Source organism: Stomoxys calcitrans, chromosome 1 (genome assembly GCF_963082655.1).
Source record: "Stomoxys calcitrans chromosome 1, idStoCalc2.1, whole genome shotgun sequence".
In the NCBI taxonomy this organism is placed as follows: Eukaryota; Metazoa; Arthropoda; class Insecta; order Diptera; family Muscidae; genus Stomoxys; species Stomoxys calcitrans.
In genome coordinates, this window is record NC_081552.1 from 253098509 (window position 1) to 253117467 (window position 18959).

Below are 18959 nucleotides of genomic sequence, written 5' to 3' on the forward strand. Positions count from 1 at the left end.
ATTTTCAACCAATCAAACGATTTCGGTATCTGACAAGTTCAAATACTTAGGAGTGATCTTGGACAGGAGACTGAATTGGAAGTGTCGCAATCAGGAGCGTACCGAGAAGGCTCACATATGTTGGGCACTATGTAGACGGGCCGTAGGCTCGAAATGGGGCCCGGTTCCAAGGATAGTTCACTGGCTTTACAGAAGCGTGATTAGACCAATACTTACTTACGCCTCAGTAGTTTGGTGGACCGCTTTGGAGAAAAAGTGCAACGTAAGGATAAGACAACAGGTTTCTTGGCATAGGTGGTGAGAATCACGCCCAATAGGGCATGGGAGACTATTCTAGATATCCGATCTATAGATATACAAATTAAGTGCAGCCACTTCGGCTGTGAGACTTAAGGTAATGAGAGAATGGATAGAGGAAAGGAGCAGGTCATGTCATAGCGACATAATATCCGATTTCACTTAAATGTGAAGCAGTGAGTAGTTTTACACCTCCCGACATCTGGTCCAAATATGGGTCAGATCGGACTATATTTAGCTGCCATACAGACTGATCTCCCGATAAAGGGTCTGAAGCCCATGAAAGCTTCATTTTTATCCGATTTTGCTGAAATTTGAAACAGTGACAGTTTTAAGCCTTCAGCCATCTGACTCAGATATGGTAAAGATCGGACGATATTTAAATATAGCTGTCATATAGACCGATATGCCGATTAAGGGTGTGAAGTCCATAAAAGCTTTATTTATTACCCGATTTCGTTGACATTTTAAAACTGTTATTGTATATGATCGAGACCAGCCCCTATTTAGACATAACTATGGATATAGTAGTGGAATTATAACAAAATGGGATGATTATTATATCCTTGGTGGTGGATATCCGACACGAACGCGTAAAGCTAGCCGCTTGAAATTTTGCACTAATACTTAATATTGATGTAGGTCATTGGGGATTGCAAATGGGTCATATCGGTTCAGATTTAGACATAGCTCCCATATAAACCGATCTTCCGATTTGACTTTTTAAGTTCCTGGAAGCCGCAGTTTTCATCCGATTTGGCTGAAATTTTGTATGTGGTGTTCCGTTATGACTTCCAACAATCGTACCAAGTACGGTCTAAATCGGTCTATAACCGATCACCCGATTTGACTTCTTGAGCTCTTACAAGCAGCAATTTTTGTCCGTTTTGGCTGAAATTTCGCATGTGGTGTTCCGTTATGACTTTCAACAACTATGTCTAGTATGGTTCAAATCGGCCTATAACTTGTGATAGCTCCCATTTACACCGATCTCCCGATTTGACTTCTTGAGCCCCTGGAAGACAGACATTTCGTCCGATTTGGCTTAAACTTTGCATGTAGTGTTCTGTTATGATTTCCAACACTTGTGTCATGTACGGTCCAAATCGGTCAATAACCTGATATAGCTCCCATATAAACCGATCTCCCGATTTGGTTTCTTGAGCCCCTGGAAGTCAGACATTTCGTCCGATTTGGCTGAAATTTTGCACGTAGTGTTCTGTTATAAATTCCAACAACTGTGTAAAATACGGTCCAAATCGGTCAATAACCTGATATAGCTCCCATATAAACCGATATATCGATTTGACTTCTTGAGCCCCTGGAAGCCGCAATATATATATTCTTGATCAGCGTAAAAATCTAAGCCATGTCCGTCCGTCTGTCTGTTGAAATCACGATATAGTCTTTAAAAATAGAGATGTTGAGCTGAAACTTTGCACAGATTTTTTTTTCGTCCATAAGCAAGTTAAGTTCGAAGATGGGGTATATCGGACTATATCTTGATATAGCCCCCATATAGACCGATCCGCCGATTTAGGGTCTTAGGCCCATAAAAGCCACATTTATTATCCGATGTCGCCGAAATTTGGGACAGTGAGTTGTGTTAGGCCCTTCGACAACCTTCTTTAATTTGGATCGAGATCGGTCCAGATTTGGATATAGCTGCCATATAGACCGATCTCTCGATTTAGGGTCTTCCGCCCATAGAAGGCGTATTTATTGTCCGATTTTGCCAAAATTCGGGACAGTGAGTTATATAAGGCCCTTCGCAAACCTTCTTCAATTTGGCTCAGATCGAGATTTGGATATAGCTACCATATAGACCGATCTCTCGATTTAAGGTTTGGGGCCTATAAAAGGCGCATTTATGGTTCGATGTCGCCGAAATTTGGGACAGTGAGTTGCGTTAGGCTCTTTGACAACCTTTTTCAATTTGGCTCAGATCGGTCCAGATTTGGATATAGCTACCATATAGACCGATCTCTCGATTTAAAGTTTTGGGCCCATTAAAGGAGCATTTATTGTCCGTTTTTGCCAAATTCCGGGACAGTGAGTTATGTAAGGCCCTACGACAACCTTCTTCAATTTGGCTCAGATCGGTTTCCATTTGGATATAGCTGCCATATAGACCGATTTCTCGATTTAAGATTTTGGGCCCATAAAAGGAGCATTTATTATCCGATTTTGTTAAAATTTGGGACTGTTAGTTGAGTTAGGCTCTTCGACTTCCTTCTTCAATTTGGCCCAGATCGGTCGAGATTTGGATATAGCAGCCATATAGACCTATATCTCGATTTAAGATTTTGGGCCCATAAAAGACGCATTTATTGTCCGATGTCGCCGAAATTTGGGACAGTGAGTTGTGTTAGGCCCTTCGACAACCTTCTTCAATTTGGCCCAGATCGGTTCAGATTTGGATATAGCTGCCATATAGACCGATCTCTCGATTTAGGGTCTTGCGCCCATAAAAGGAGCATTTATTATCCGATTTTGTTAAAATTCGGGACTGTTTGTTGAGATATGGCCCTTCGACATCCTTCTTTAATTTGGCCCAGATCGGTGAAGATTTGGATATAGCTGCCATATAGACCGATTTCTCGATTTAAGATTTTGGGCCCATAAAAGGAGCATTTATTGTCCGATGTCGTCGAAATTTGGGACTGTTAGTTGAGTTAGGCCCTTCGACATACTTCTTTAATTTGGCCCAGATGGGTTCAGATTTGGATATAGCTGCCATATAGACGATCTCTCGATTTAAGGTTTTGGGCCTATAAAAGGCGTATTTATTGTTCGATGTCGCCGAAATTTGGGATATAAATGCAATTTTAGACCCAATTGGACGTACATATATATGGAAGCTATATCCAAATCTGAACCGATTTTTTCCAATTCAATGGGCTTTGTTTCCAGGACCAAGGAAATTCTTGCGACCTGTATTTTGTACACAAATTAGCATGGACAAAGGGAGAGAAAGACGGACACACTGACGGACGTAGCTAAATCGAATCAGAAAGTGATTCTGAGTCGATTGGTATTCTTATAAATGGGTCTATCTCTCTTCCTTCTGGGTGTTACAAACAAATTCACCAAGTTATAATACCCTGTACCACAGTAGTGTAGGATACAATTTTGGCTGATACACATACACTCATACCAATGGAAATAAAAACTAATGCAAATGCAAATTTGCCCATGAACATTCCATTAAGGAACTGGGGCAAACTTTTCACATCATTTCAAGTTCAATGTTAAGGGGCCTCCTTTTTATAGTCGAGTCCGAACAACGTGCCTCAGAGCGACACCTCTTTTGGGGAGATGTTTTTACATGTCAAAGTACCTCACAAATGTCGCCAGCATTTAGGAGGGGATAACTACCGCTGAAAATTTTTCTGATGTTCCCGCCAAGATTCGAACCCAGGCGTTCACCTCATAGGCGGACATGCTAATCTCTGCGCTACAGGGAATTTCTACCACCCGCCCCCACAGAGTTGTATCGTTGATTATTTTGTTGTTTGGCAAGTGACTCTACCTTCTCAATTCTCGTATGATGTGGCCCACGAAAAGTTGCCTAAACGTTTAATGGATCATCCTATAACACATCATGGCATACATTCCGCCACAAAGGCTTTGTAGTCAAACGCTCAGTCATCATAATTACCTGGACTCAAGTCTATTGGCTGTTTGCAAGCCTTTTGATGTTGCCGGAATAAATGATCGAATATGGCTCCATATTCCTCATGGATTCTTTGCATTTCGTTGATGTGTTCGGCCACCTTTTCCATGCCCTTCAAGGCCTCTGTAAAAATTGAAGAAAATTGTTTTTTTTTTTATTAATTTTTGCCCTGAGGGGGGTTCTATTAGCCTACCGCATAAATGTAGATGTTCATCTGCCCGGGAATCGGTTAGGTTACGCAATTGTTGCAATAGCAGGGGATATTTTAGGATACGTTGTATGGGTTTTATCAAATACGATTCCAAAGTGCAGCTGTGTTGCTGTTTGGGATTGCGTGCATTTAGGAACTCTTGCAAAGCATGATTTCCTTCATCTGGGAGGGAAATAAAGTAAATGGAAATGGTTAAAAGATTCAGATTGCTTTTTGTTTGAAACCTTTCTTTCGCCATATCTTTCGGAAATACTTACTTGGATGCAAAACCTTTTGCGCCTTACTGTGGCTAGCACAAAATGATGAGTAGAGCTTGAAATGATTCACATAATACAGGAATGCGGAACCGATGGCAAATAGAACATTCTGGAAATATGAACAAAAATACAAGAATATTAGCCAAACCACACAAAATGAGTTGTCTTTGAAAGGTGTTCCATTATGGCTTCACTTCGTACTTACGCGATATTGACTAGGATGATCAAATTTGTGGAAATCAGGTTCAAGCTCTAGTGCCTCAACAAGATTTTGCAAAAATTGCCTCTGGAAGGTGACAATTTCATGTATGTTGCCGAAGAGAGCATTGATTTCGGCATTCGATAGGAAAGTTTCACGCTTTAGGGGTTCCAAATAGTTTTCGAGGAGATTATTCAAGTGCTGCAAGAAGGTAGAACGAAAACCAAAAACAATGGAAAACACATCAAATGGAGAATATTCGATTAAAAAATTAAATATTTCAATGTTTTTAAAGAAAATTTGAGAGCAGAAAATTTCTTTGAACAATTTTTATAGGTTTGGTAGGGTTAGTTTGAAAAGAGGGTGCGAATATTAATCCGCCCCACACCACTATGGACACACCTAAGCCAGCAATCGGCTTAGCACGATTCAAGTTAAAGCTCAAAAGTTGGCCAGTGCCGACTTTATAATACCCTACACCTACCCTATATATACAAAGTGGGAGCTATATATAAATCTGAACCAATTTTGATGGACCTCGACGGATGTTTTCAGATAAAAACATGTTCTAGATGTAGACATCGAAGAAAGCGTTGTGCACAATTTTGGGAAGATTGGTCGATAAATGCGCTTGCAGTGGCTCTAAGAATGAAAATTGGGCGATATACATATATGGCAGCTATATCTAAATCCAAACCGATTTCTATGAAAATCACCAGCTATGTCGAGAGTCATAAGAAAATCCTTCCTGCCGAATTTCGAGAGAATCGGTTAACAAGTGTCCATTTTAAAACTTTATTACTGCAAATCGAACGAACATATATTTGGGAGCTGTATCCAAATCTGAACCGATTTCTATGAAATTCACCAGTAATATTGAGAGTCAAGAGAAAATCCTTCCTGCTAAATTTCGAGGGAATCGGTTAACAAATGACCATTTTATTGCATTATTACTGCAAATCGGATGAACATATATGTGGGAGCTATATCGAAATATGAACCGATTTCTATGAAATTCACCAGTAATGTTGAGAATCAAGAGAAAATCCTTCCTGCTAAATTTCGAGGGAATCGGTTGACAAATTACCATTTTATTGCATTATTATCGCAAATCGGACGAACATATATATGGGAGCTATATTGAAATATGAACCGATTTCTATAAAATTCACCAGTAATGTCGAGAGTCATAAGAAAACCACTCCTGCAAAATTTCGAGAGAATCGGTTAACAAATGACCATTTAATTGCATTATTACTGCAAATCGGGCGAACATATATATGGGAGCTATATCCAAATCTGCACCGATTTCTATGAAATTCACCGGCTATTTCGAGAATCACAAGAAAATCCTTCGTGCTAAATTTCAAGAGAATCGGTTAACAAATGACCATTTTATTGCATTATTACTGCAAATCGGACGAACATATATATGGGAATTATATCCAAATCTGAACCGATTTCTATGAAATTCACCAGTAATGGCGAGAGTTAAGAGAAAATCCTTCCTGCTAAATTTCGAGAGAATCGGTTAACAAATGACAATTTTATTGCATTTTTACCGCAAATCGGACGAACATATATATAGGAGCTATATCCAAATCTGAACCGGTTTCTATGAAATTCACCAGCAATGTCAATAGTCAAGAGAAAATCCTTCCTGCTAAATTTCGAGAGAATCGGTTAACAAATGACCATTTTATTGCATTATTACTGCAAATCGGGCGAACATATATATGGGAGCTATATCCAAATCTGATCCAATTTTTTCCAATTTCTATAGGCTTCGTCTCTAGGCCGAAAAACATGCCTGTACCAAATTTGTAGGCGATCGAATGAAAACTGCGATCTGTAGTTTGTACACAAATTAACATAGACAGACAGACAGACGGACATAGCTAAATCGAATCAGAAAGTGATTCTGAGTCGATCGGCATACATTATCAATGGGTCTATCTCTCTTCTTTTTCGGTGTTACAAACAAATACACTAAGTGATAAAACCCTGTACCACAGTAGTGGTGTAGGGTATAATTATAAGGTGCTTTCTTTTTATAGTCGAGTCCGAACGGCGTGCCGCAGTGCGACACCTCTTTCAGGAAAAGTTTTTACATGGCATTGTACCTCACAGATGTCGCCAGCATTAGGAGGAGATAACCACGGCTAAAAATTATTATATCCACTATGGGGGTATACTAATCTAGTCATTCCGTTTGTAACACCTCGAAATATTCGTCTAAGACCCCATCAAGTCGATCTGGCCATGTCCGTCGGTCTGTCAAAATCACTATAGCGGTTGAACACGTAAAGCTAGCCGCTTGAAATTTCGCACAGATACTCACTATTGATGTAGGTCGTTGGGGATTATAAATGGGCTATATCGGTTTAGGTTTGGATATGGCTCCTATATAAACCGAACTCCCGATTTGACTTCCTGAGCCCCTGGAAGCCGCAAAATACGGTCCCAATCGGTCTATAACCTGATATAGCTTTCATATAAACCGATCTTCCGATTTAACTTTTTGAGCTTTAGCAAACCGCAATTTTTTTTCGATTTGACAGAAATTTTGATGTGGTGTTCTGTGATGACTTCCAACAACTGTGTCAAGTATGGTCCAAATCGGTTTATAACCTGATCTGGTTCCTATATAAACCGGTCTCTCGATCATCCTTGTTCGGTTCATAGAAACTTTAAATTTGTGCTGGTTTTACAGAAGTTTGTTATTTAGAATAGAATGGTGGTGGATTCCCAAGATTCGGCCTGGCCTAACTTAGCTCAAAATATCCATTTCTGACCCTATAAAGTGTATATAGTTTTGACCAGCGTAAACATCTAAGACGATCTAGCTATGTCCGTCCGTCTGTCCGTCTGTCTGTCCGCCCGTCCGTCTGTCCGTCTGTCTGTCCGCTCGTCCGTCTGTCTGTCCGTCCGCCTGTCCGTCCGTCTGTCCGTCCGTCTGTCCGTCCGTCTGTCCGTCTGTCCGTCCGTCCGCCTGTCCGTCAATCTGTCCGTCTGTCTGTTGAAATCACGCTATAGTCTTTAAAAATAAAGCAAATGCAAATTTTGCCCATGAACATTCCACTAAGGAACAGCGCAATAAAGATATTGAGCTGAAACTTAGCACAGATTCTTTTTTTGTCTATAAGCAGGTTAAGTTCGAAGATGGGCTATATCTTGATATAGCCCCCATATAGACCGATCCGCCGATTTAGCGTCTTAGGCCCATATAAAGCGCATTTATTGTCCGATGCCAAAATTCGGAACAGCGAGTTGTGTAAGGCCCTTCAACATTCTTCTTCAATTTGGCCAAGATCGGTTCAGATTTGGATATAGCTGCCATACAGACCGATTTGCCGATTTAGGGTCTTAGGAATATATTGTAAAAGCCACATTTAACATCCGATTTTGCTAAAATTTGGGACAGTGAGTTGCGTTAGGCTCTTCGACATCCTTCTTCAATTTGACCCCGATCGGTCCAGATTTGGATATAGCTGCCATATAGACCGATCTCTCGATTTAAGGTTTTGGGCCCATAAAAGGAGCATTTATTGTCCGATGTCGCCGAAATTTGGGACAGTGAGTTGTGTTAAGCCCCTCGACATACTTTTGCGCTATGGCACAGATCGGTCCAGATTTGGATATAGCTGCCATATAGACCGATCTCTCGATTTAAGGTTTTGGGCCCATAAAAGCCACATTTATTATTCGAGTTCGGTGAAATTTGGGACAGTGCGTTGTGTTTGGCCCTTCGACATTCCTCTTCAATTTGGCTCAGATCGGTCCAGACTTGGATATAGCTGCCATATAGACCGATCTCTCGATTTAGGGTCTTGTGCCTATAAAAGGAGCATTTATTGTCCAATGTCATCGAAATTTAGGACAGCGCGTAAGGTTAAGCCCCTCGACATACTTCTGCAATTTGGCCTAGATATATCAAGATTTGCATATAGCTGTCATATAGACCGATCTCTCGATTTAAGGTTTTATTGGATTTTATTTATTGTCCGATTTCACCGAAATTTGGGACAGTGAGTAAAGTTGAGCCCCTCGACATACTTCTGCAATATGACATAGATCAGTCCAGATTTGGATATAGCTGCCATATAGACCGATCTCTCGATTTAAGGTTTTGAGCCCATAAAAGGAGTATTTATTGTCCGATGTCGCCGAAATTTCAGCCCCTCGACATACTTTTGCAATATGGCGAAGATCGGTCCAGATTTGGATATAGCTGCCACATAACCGATCTCCCGATTTGAGGGTTTGGTTCCATGAAAGGCGCATTCATTGTCAGGTGTCGCCGAAATTTGGGACAGTGCGTTGTGTCTGGGCCTTCGACATCCTTCTTCAATTTGTCCCAGATCGGTCCAAATTTGGATATAGCTGCCATATAGACCGATCTCTCGATTTAAGGTTTTGGGCCTATAAAAGGCGCATTTATTGTCCGATATTGGCAAAATTTTGGCAGGAGTATATTCCTCGAAAACGGACATTGTATTTTTTTTTCTTAGAAGCAACCCACATCTACACAACAAATTTCACCGAATTTAGAGGTGCGCCCCATAAGTGCAGAGTACTTGAAAGCGGGGAGCTGTTTTTCGGCGTTTCAGCTAAGTTATTCCTTCTTGGAAGATCTGATACTCTTTCCAGCTTCCGTAGAAGTGGTTCGAATATCTGTTGTACCCCTACGAGTAAATCGCACTTTCGCCCGATTGCGTTGCTGGTACACACTCCTCAGTCTCCTTCGTCTTGACCCCGGATTGCTTTCTTGGTCTTCTGGTGAAATTAGCAAAATTCTTGCTCACTACTGCCGTCATCCAGCAGACCTCATCTCGCGATTCGGCTGCGTTGACTGTCTCTGTCTTACTTTACTTAAAGGCTGGGGACAAACTGCGCATATCTCTAAGTTATCCATCTCTTCCTCATTCGTTAGTCAAACGACTGGTTGTGTGCTTGAAGCATTACTCTCGACTACAGGAGGTCACCGTAGCGCAGAGGTTAGCAAGTCCGCATATGATGGGTTGCACGCCTGGGTTTGAATCCTGGCGAGATCATCAGAAAAAAATTTTCAGAGGGGGTGGGGTCGGGGTCGTTTGGGCGGGTTGTTAGTGCTCTTCATCATGTGGTTGGCTACATCGAGGGGAATTTTGATATGGGCGACATGGTCTTTTAACAACGTGAAATTTGAGTCTTTTGGTAAATTGAGTTGAAACAATGCTGATAGGCCGCATTATGATGGCATCACAGGCTCGATAAGGAAAATTGTGTGATTATCTCCTCTATTGTGGCTTTTGGTAGGAGGCCATCGTAGCGCAGATGTTGGCATGTCCGCCAATGGCGCTGAACGCCAGGGTTTGAATCCTGGCGAGACCATCAGAAAAAAATTTTCAGAGGTGGTCTTACCCTCCTAACGCTGGAAACATGGCATGGGGCAAAAAATTGAAATTTGCCTTTGGGGATAATTTCAATACCATTTTAAGGAAGATTTTAAAGAAAATGTTTTTAGTGATGATTTCGTTAAAACTTTGTCTTAAAAGAAAATTTAGATTTTTAAGAGAAATTTTGTGTTTTTCTATGGCGTCCTATGGCTCCTAAATAAAATTCCTTCTTTTCTTTCCTTTACTTTCTTCAATCAATCTTTTGCTTAAATACTTTGCATAAGGCTTTACTTTCGCAACATTCAGAAGCCAATTAGTTAAACCAATTGAAAATCTTTAGCAACCATACAAAATTTGATTTTAGACTCACCTTGACATAGGTTTTCTCCGTATCGACCAATTCCAATATGACTTTGCGCAATTTCTCAGCATCCGTTAGTTGGCGCGACGGCGTTAGAGCGGCATTTGAAACCGATGATGTCACAGATCCTGTGGGGCTCGCTTTGCGGGTTTCCTGAGGTGAACGACAAAATCCGGTAACCTTTTTGACAACGCGTTCGTTGCATGAGGGAGAACATTTTTTGTCCGAGAGGCGGTCAACGTCATCGTTGATTTTCGTTCGTTTTTGTTTTTTTTTTTTAATTTTTCATAGATGGTCATTTGGTTATAATTGTTGTAGTTGTTGTTATTGTGTTGGTGGTGTTTTGTTGTTGTTGTTGTTATTGGTTGGCGTCAAAATGATGACACATGCGAATTTTGTTGGGCGCATAAAATTTGATGACGTGATGATTTTACATAAAAACAAAAATGAATTTAGAAAAAAATGTTAAGGTGTGCTTCCAATGATGCTCTGAAAAAGGATTGTGCTAAGGGGGGTACTCTCTCGTTTTTTTTTTGGAGCGGGGGGTTGGGTTGTAGGCTGAGTGGTGGTGGCAGAAAAGGTTTTTGGTGGTGGTTATGTGGTTTGTCTGTTTGTGGGATTTCATTGATGACTGTGGGTCTTAATGCCTGCATGAACTTAACCAACTATGCTTCAAACGAAGGTTCATTGTGAGCATTTCAATTAAATTGGAAAATTTCTGGTTTCATTTCACTACAGTCAGTGATTCCAAACAAAGCCTTGATGTGAACCAGCAACGACTTGCACTTTAGAGGTCTTGCCCCTTTTTGAGATATGTAGGCACATTGTGGCCTGGCTTAGGCGTTAGGTAGGTGGCAATAGCTGTAGTGCACCACCACACAAGTTCTACTTTAAGCACATTTGACACTGACAGCTGTGTGATACCACCTGTCAAAAATTATGATAAGTTTGCGTGCGTGTCTGTGTGTGTGTGTGTGGGAGATGTGTGAACATGCAAACCTTGTGCATGTGGTCGACATTTTGTTCCTTTTGCAATGCATTACTCTCTGCCATTCTATAAACCGCACATTTACAATTTCCTACACAATTTAAACGAATTCTTATCATATACAGGTTGTTATTACAACCACAGCCACAGCCCCAGCCACAGAGCATCATAGAGAAGCTGTGAGGCATAGAACAGAGGGGCGGAGCCAGAAGTTTGATGCTGTTCAAGTTTGGCAATTTCATTGCATTGTGCATGCCATTGCTTTTGTGTGAGCTCATAGCAAGCCAAATCATCTAAAAGCTAATTAAACAAAAACAAGTACGAACAGCATTAAACCACTAATGACGAATGCATAGAAAAATTACCAAAAACAAAAAAAAAAAAACAACTGTAATAGAAACAAGTAAAATTGCCTTAAGGTCGACCAGGGCGGATTTACATATATTCTTGAAAAACTTTCAAGTCACTGTGTCAAATTTCAGTGAAATCGGATTATAAATGCGCCTTTTATGGGGCCAAGACTTTAAATCGAGATATCGGTCTATATGGCAGCTATATGTAAATCTTGATCGATCTGGGCGCAATTGCAGAGGCTTAATTTAACTCACTGTCCTAAATTTGGGCATATTCGGACAATAAATGAGCCTTTTATGGGCCTAAAAACCTAAATGGAGAGATCGGTCTAAATGGCAGCTATATCCAAATCTGGACCGATCTGGGCCAAATGTCAAGGGGCCTAGCAGAAAGATGTCAAGGGGCCTAACGCAACTCACTGTCCCAAATTTTGGCAAAATCGGACAATAAATGCGCCTTTTATGGACCCACGACCTTAAATTGAGAGATCGGTCTATATGGCAGCTATATTCAAATCTGGACCGATCTGGACCAAATTGAAGAAAAATGTCGAAGGGCATAACGTAACTTACTGTCCCGAATTTTGGCGACATCGGACAATAAATGCGATTTTTATGGGCGCAAGACCCTAAATCGGGAGATCGGTCTATATGACAGCTATATCCAAATCTGAACCGATCTGTACCATATTGATGAAGAATGTCGAGGGGCTAAACATAACTCACTGTCCCAAATTTCGGCGACATTGGACAATAAATGCGTCTTATATGGGCCCAAAACCTTATATCGAGAGATCGGTCTATATGGCAGCTATATCAAAATCAGAACCGATTTGAGCCAAATTGAAGAAGAATGTCGAAGGGCCGATCACAATGCACTGTCCCAAATTTCAGCGAAATCGGATAATAAATGTGGCTTTTATGGGCCTAAGACCCTAAATCGGCGGATCGGTCTATATGGCAGCTATATCCAAATCTGGACCGATCTGAGTCAAATTAAAGAAGGATGTCGAAGGTCCTAGCACAACTCACTCAGATCGGTCAAGATTTGAATATAGCTGCCATATAGACCGATTTCTCTATATAAGGTTTTGGGCCCATAAAAGGCGCACTTGTTGTCCGATTTGGCTGAAATTTGGGGCAGTGAATAAAGCTAAGCCCCTCGACGTATTTCTTCAATTTGACGCACATCGGTTCAGATTTGCATATAGTTGCCATATAGACCGATTTCTCTATATAAGGTTTTGGGCCCATAAAAGGCGCATTTGTTGTCCGATTTTGCTGAAATTTGGGACAGTGAGTTGTGTTAGGCCCTTCGACATCCTTCTTCAATTTGGCTCAGATCGGTCAAGATTTGAATATAGCTACCATATAGACCAATCTCTCGATTTAAGGTTTTGGGGCCATAAAAGTCGGAGTTATTGTCCGATTTTGCCAAAATTCGGGACAGTGAGTTGTGTAGGGCCCTTCGACATCCTTTGTCAATTTGGCGCATTTATTGTCCGATTTTGCTGAAATTTAAGACAGTGAGGTGTGTTATACCCTTCGACATCTTTCTTCAATTTGGCCCAGATCGGTCCAGATTTGGATATAGCTACCGTATAGACCGATCTCTTGATTTAAGGTCTTGGGCCCATAAAAGGCGGATTTATTGTTAGGCCCTTCGACATTCTTCTTCAATTTGGCTTAGATCGGTCCAGATTTGGGTATAGCTGTCATATAGACCGATCTCTCGATTTAAGGCTTTGAGCCCATAAAAGACGCATTTATTGTCCGATCCCGCCGAAATTTGGGAGAGTGAGTTATGTTAGGCCCTTCAATATCTTTCTCTAATTTGGCCCAGATCGGTCCAGATTTGGATATAGCTGCCATATATGCCGATCTCCCGATTTAAGGTTTTGGGCCTATAAAAGGCGCATTTATTGTCCGATATCGCCGAAATTTGGGAGAGTGAGTTGAGTTAAGCTCCTCAACATACTTCTGCAATATGGCACAGATCGGTTCAGATTTGGCTATAGCTGCCATATAGACCGATCTCTCGTATTAAGCTTTTGGACCCATAAAAGACGCATTTATTGTCCGATGACGCTGAAATTAGGAACAGTGAGTTAAGTTAAGCCCTTCGACATATTTCTGCAATTTGGCCAAGATCGACAAGATTTGGATATAGCCGCCATATGGGCCGATCTCTCGATTTAAGGTCTTGGACCCATTTAAGGCGCATTTATGGTCCGATTTCCCTGAAATTTGACACAGTACCTTATGTTAGACTTTTCGACATCCGTGTGTTGGGTATCCGAGGTGTTGGGTATCCAAAGTTCGGCCCGGCCGAATTTAACGCCTTTTTACTTCTTCATATTTTTCAATTTTAATTTTAGCTTTCACTAATGACAGGTCAATAGGTCACCGTATTTGTTTTTACCCCCATTTTCCATTGGAGAACCACATGTGAAAGTTAATGAGGTGTCGCTGCTGTTTTAAAGTTACTCTTAATAATTAATTTCTAAAAAAACAAACTTCACAAAAATTTACTTTTTCAGTCTTATTTTCCCATTTCCTTTTGAAGTAAAGATGACGCTGCTTAATGAACACCGCCATCACTAACTAGTAGCAGCTACCTATGTATGCGCGATGATGTTGTGGTCGTATATTGTAAATAAATACAAAAAAGGGGTTAGCTTTATGAATATGTTTGTGCAACTCTTCTTTCATTGCAATTTATGCAAATGACTTCAATTCATTTTAAGTTTTCCTATGATTTTTTCGCCTCTCTCTCCCTCCCTCTTTGTGCTATGTGCCTGGTGTATGCTTGGGCCATAGTAGAATAGTTTAGTGGTAGTGGCAGTTGTTGGAAAGGTCCTTGATTTATACAAGCTGTTATAGTATTAGATATATTTTCGTTAATACACATACAGATGGCGCTATAATGCTTGCTTGCTGTATGTGCCACCTGTCTTTGTCTTACATTAATGAAGCAGCATTGTGGTGGCGTAAATCAAGGCAACAGTGGGTTCATAGGGAATGAATTATGGAAAAATTTAAAAAGCTCAAAGGACCTCAATTTGCGAATTCCACCCGGAATGACAGAATTCTTTACAATATGGTGCAGTATACGCACTGGCGGATGTATAAGAAAAGTAAAAAACCGACATTCCGATTACCGGGTAGAGCGATGGATTGTAAGAGTTGCCATAACAACATCGGAAGGTAACAAGCTCTACTAAAGCTGCCATGATGCGAGACGTGAGTCTTTCTGTGGATTTATGTTAATCGGAGACTGAAACTCCTTAGGTTAGGTTAGGCTGAGAAGAGGGTGCAAATGTTGATCCAGCCCATGCCACGATGGACATATACCTAAGCCAGTAAAGTTACCTCTAAACCAGTAAGGAAGGGCAAAAGTCGGGCGGTGCCGACTGTATAATACCCTACACCTACCCTATAAGTACAATGTGGGAGCTATATCCAATTCTGAACCAATTTTGATGGACCTCGGCGAGCAAATATGTTCAAACTGTCATAACTACGGTTGATAAATGACAACATTTTTGCAAATTGCCCAAAATCTAACGAACATATGTTGGGGAGCTATATCTAATCTGAACCGATTTCGAGCAAACTTTTCAGATAATGTGGTAGTCGTTGAGGAATGCGTTGTGCAAAATGTTGGCAAGATTGGTCAAACAATGCGCTTGCAGTAGCTCTTCGGGTGAAAATCAGGCGATGTATATATATGAGAGCTATATATAAATCTGAACCGATTTCCATGAAATTCACCACTAATGTCGAGAGTTAAAAGAATATCCTTCCTGCTAAATTTTGAGAGAATCGGTTTACAAAATACCATTTTATTGCATTATTACTGCAAATCGGACGAACATATATATGGGAGCTATATCGAAATCTGAACCGATTTCGAGCAAACTTCTCAAATACTGTGGCAGTCGTCGAGGAAAGTGTTGTACGAAGTTTTGGGACGATTGGTTAATAAATGCGCTTGCAGTGGCTCTAGGAGTGAAAATCGGGCGATGTATATATATGAGAGCTATATATAAATCTGAATCGATTTCCATGAAATTCACCAGTAATGACGAGAGTCATAAGAATATCCCTCCTGCTAAATTTTGAGAGAATCGGTTTACAAATGACCATTTTATTGCATTATTACTGAAAATTGGACGAAAATATATATGGCAGCTATATCCAAATCTGAACCGACTTCGTGCAAACTTCTCATATACTGTGACAGTCGTCGAGGAAAGCGTTGTACGAAGTTTTGGGACGATTGATTAATAAATGCGCTTGCAGTGGCTCTAGGAGTAAAAATCGGGCGATGTGTATATATGAGAGCTATATATAAATCTGAACCGATTTCCATGAAATTCACCAATAATGTCGAGAGTCACAAAAAAATCCTTCCTGCTAAATATCGAGAGAATCGGTTATCAAATGACCATTTTATTGCATTATTACTGAAAATCGGACGAAAATATATATGGCAGCTATATCGAAATCTGAACCGATTTCCAGAAAACTTCTCACATACTGTGACAGTCGTAGTGGAAAGCGTTGTACGAAGTTTTGGGAAGATTGGTCAATAAATGCGCTTGCAGTGGCTCTATGAGTGAAAATCGGGCGATGTATATATATGAGAGCTATATCTAAATCTGAATCGATTTCCATGAAATTCACCAGTAATGACGAGAGTCATAAGAATATCCCTCCTGCTGAATTTCGAGAGAATCGGTTAACAAAGGACCATTTTATTGCATTATTACTGAAAATCCGACCAACATATATAGGAGAGCTATATCCAAATCTGAACCGATTTTTCCAATTTCAATAGGCTTCGTCTCTAGGCCAAAAAACATGCCTGTACCAAATTTTAAGACGATTGGATGAAAACTGCGACCTGTACTTTGTACACAAATTAACATGGACAGACGGACGGACGGACAGAGAGACAGACGGACGTAGCTAAATCGAATCAGAAACTGATTCTGAGTCGATCGGTATACTTATCAAATGGTCTATCTCTCTACCACAGTAGTGGTGTAGGGTATAAAAAGAAAATTTTAAGTTAGGAATTCCGTGCTACTTACAATATCCTTAATTGTTTTCTATACCACTCTCCTAAATTGGTTCATGTCTGGTATGGTGTCTCCACCTTACGTTACTTTACTTTAATTGGCTATGGCAGAATATTTGTTCCACTAGCCGAACGTAGAATAGCCTTTCAGGCGCCTCGATCTTCTGCGCTCTTCCTAAAATCTCTGACATCAAGTTTCGAGGTGTCTCCCACCACTTGATCTTTCCATGGGGCTTTTGGTCTTCCCGGTTTGCGTGTACCACCTTCGTTTGCCTTCAAAAGACTTCTTTGCTGGAGCTTCTTCATCCATTCTGACAACATGACCTAGCCAACGCAGCCGTTGTAGTTTGATCCATGTAACTATGCTATCGTCATCATACAGCTCATGGTTCATAGGGCGCCTATATTCTCCATTAACGCAAACTGGTCCATATATTTTACAAAGTATCTTTCTCTCAAACACTCCAAGCACTACCTCGTCTACTTTACCCATGCCTCAGAACCACAAAACAGCACGTGTAGTATCAGTGTCTTGTATAGTGTAATCTTCGTCTGTCAAGAGGTGGCCTTGTTTCTAAACTTCTTACTTAGTCCAAAGTAGCATCTGTTTGCCATCAGTGCCTCGCACTCGACTTTAAGGTTCATCTCAGTTAACCTATCGGAAACCTCTTCTCTTCCTTCCAGGTTTCTTATTGTCGCCTCGATTATACCACGTTGGTATGAGCTGCTCCCATCCTCAATCCATTCTCCCATCGCCTTATGTCTCATAGCCGCAGTGGTTGCCTCACACTTAATCTGTATGTCAATGGGTGGGATATCTAGAATGGTCTCCAGTGCCCCAGTGGGCGTGGTCCTCATCGCTTCGCCTATGTTCTCTTAACCTGTTGTATGGTCCTTATGTTGCACTTTTCTCCGAAGCAGTCCACCAAACTACTGAGGCGTAAGTAAGTACTGGTCTAAGCACGCTCCTGTAGAGCCAGTGGGCTATCTTCGGATTCAGGCCCCATTTCGAGCCTACGGCCCGTCTACATAGTGCCCAACATATGTGAGCCTTCTCAGTACGCTCTTGAAAGTCAAAGATTTTTGTCTTAGATTGTTCGATTTGAAACCAGTGTGCACTCGCTAGATTGTCTTAAAGTTTCATGATGGCAAAGAACATAGATCTTTGGTCTTTAGACCAATATTACGAAGTTTCTAGTTCTAAGTCTACCTCAAAAATTTCATCCAAAATACCTCCCATTTGGCTTTGCTTTTCGAAAAAAAACTAATTTTGGCCTCAAATGTTTCTTACAAATTTTCAATTATCCCCCCCAATGTGTTGGCCCAAAACTAAGCCAACCCGCAAGTGATTTCAAGCCCCTAAACATTATCTTTAAGGTTTTGGTTGGGGGGAGGTGGGGGTGGGCAGAAGCAACAAAGAAGGCGAACGCGGATTGACACAGAAAAATTTGCATAACACTTTAGAATTCGCGCGACTATATTGTATAGAGCGTGAGAGTACGCTGCATTCATGTGTGTGTGTGTGTGTGTGGGTGTGAGTTGAAAGCATACCGGTTGTCTTGGTTACGCTTGAAAATCAGGCTTCGTCAACATTTTGGTGATGAAGAAAGGCGGGCGTAACGCACAACGAACAACAATGGAATTGTGCCATGTAAGCAGGTTGGCTGGCTGGCTGGGTGGATGGCTGGCCGGCTGGTTGGGTGGCTGACTGGCGTTGGCAAATAAAAAGCTTCAGCAACAACACCAACCGGAGGCTTGTCTACCTACATGGCAGCAGAGGAGAAGCTCTTTGTCTAACTGTCTGTTTGTCGTTGCGCTCGCTATGCTCCATTGTCATCCATTTAAAAGAGTATTCGTTTGTTTGTTTGCACGCCGCCTAAGCGTAGCCTGGTCCTTTTGGTGGCTACACAACTGCTGCTGCTGTGTCTCGGTTCGTTTGTTTGTTTGTTTGTTTGCCTGCTCGAATATGTCTGACTAAGTAATTCACGAAGGTGTTGTTTTTGTTCTTGTTGTTGTTGTTGTTTAGTGTCTAAAACAGGGCAGGGGTTACCTGGTAAGCGATGGAACTCGCCGCATCAGTTGTGTGAGGGCGGCATTTAGATATCTCGTCTTCTTTGCTTGCTGGTATGGGGACTAGGGTAAGATGAAGGCAC

At 41.1% G+C, this 18959-nt stretch overlaps 1 protein-coding gene across 5 annotated transcripts in view; it reads right to left on the reverse strand.

Annotated features, from left to right (window-relative positions):
* LOC106089523 (protein still life, isoforms C/SIF type 2) overlaps nucleotides 1–18959 on the reverse strand; it is a 257942-nt gene that overhangs the window by 21543 nt on the left and 217440 nt on the right. For all 5 annotated transcript variants that reach the window (XM_059364211.1, XM_059364208.1, XM_059364213.1 and 2 more), the window contains 5 exons: nucleotides 10389–10559; nucleotides 4647–4841; nucleotides 4442–4550; nucleotides 4167–4346; nucleotides 3959–4096 (listed from right to left, as the gene is read on the reverse strand). In XM_059364211.1, the coding sequence (XP_059220194.1) occupies nucleotides 3959–4096; nucleotides 4167–4346; nucleotides 4442–4550; nucleotides 4647–4841; nucleotides 10389–10559 (793 nt within the window). The remainder of the gene's footprint in view (nucleotides 1–3958; nucleotides 4097–4166; nucleotides 4347–4441; nucleotides 4551–4646; nucleotides 4842–10388; nucleotides 10560–18959) is intronic.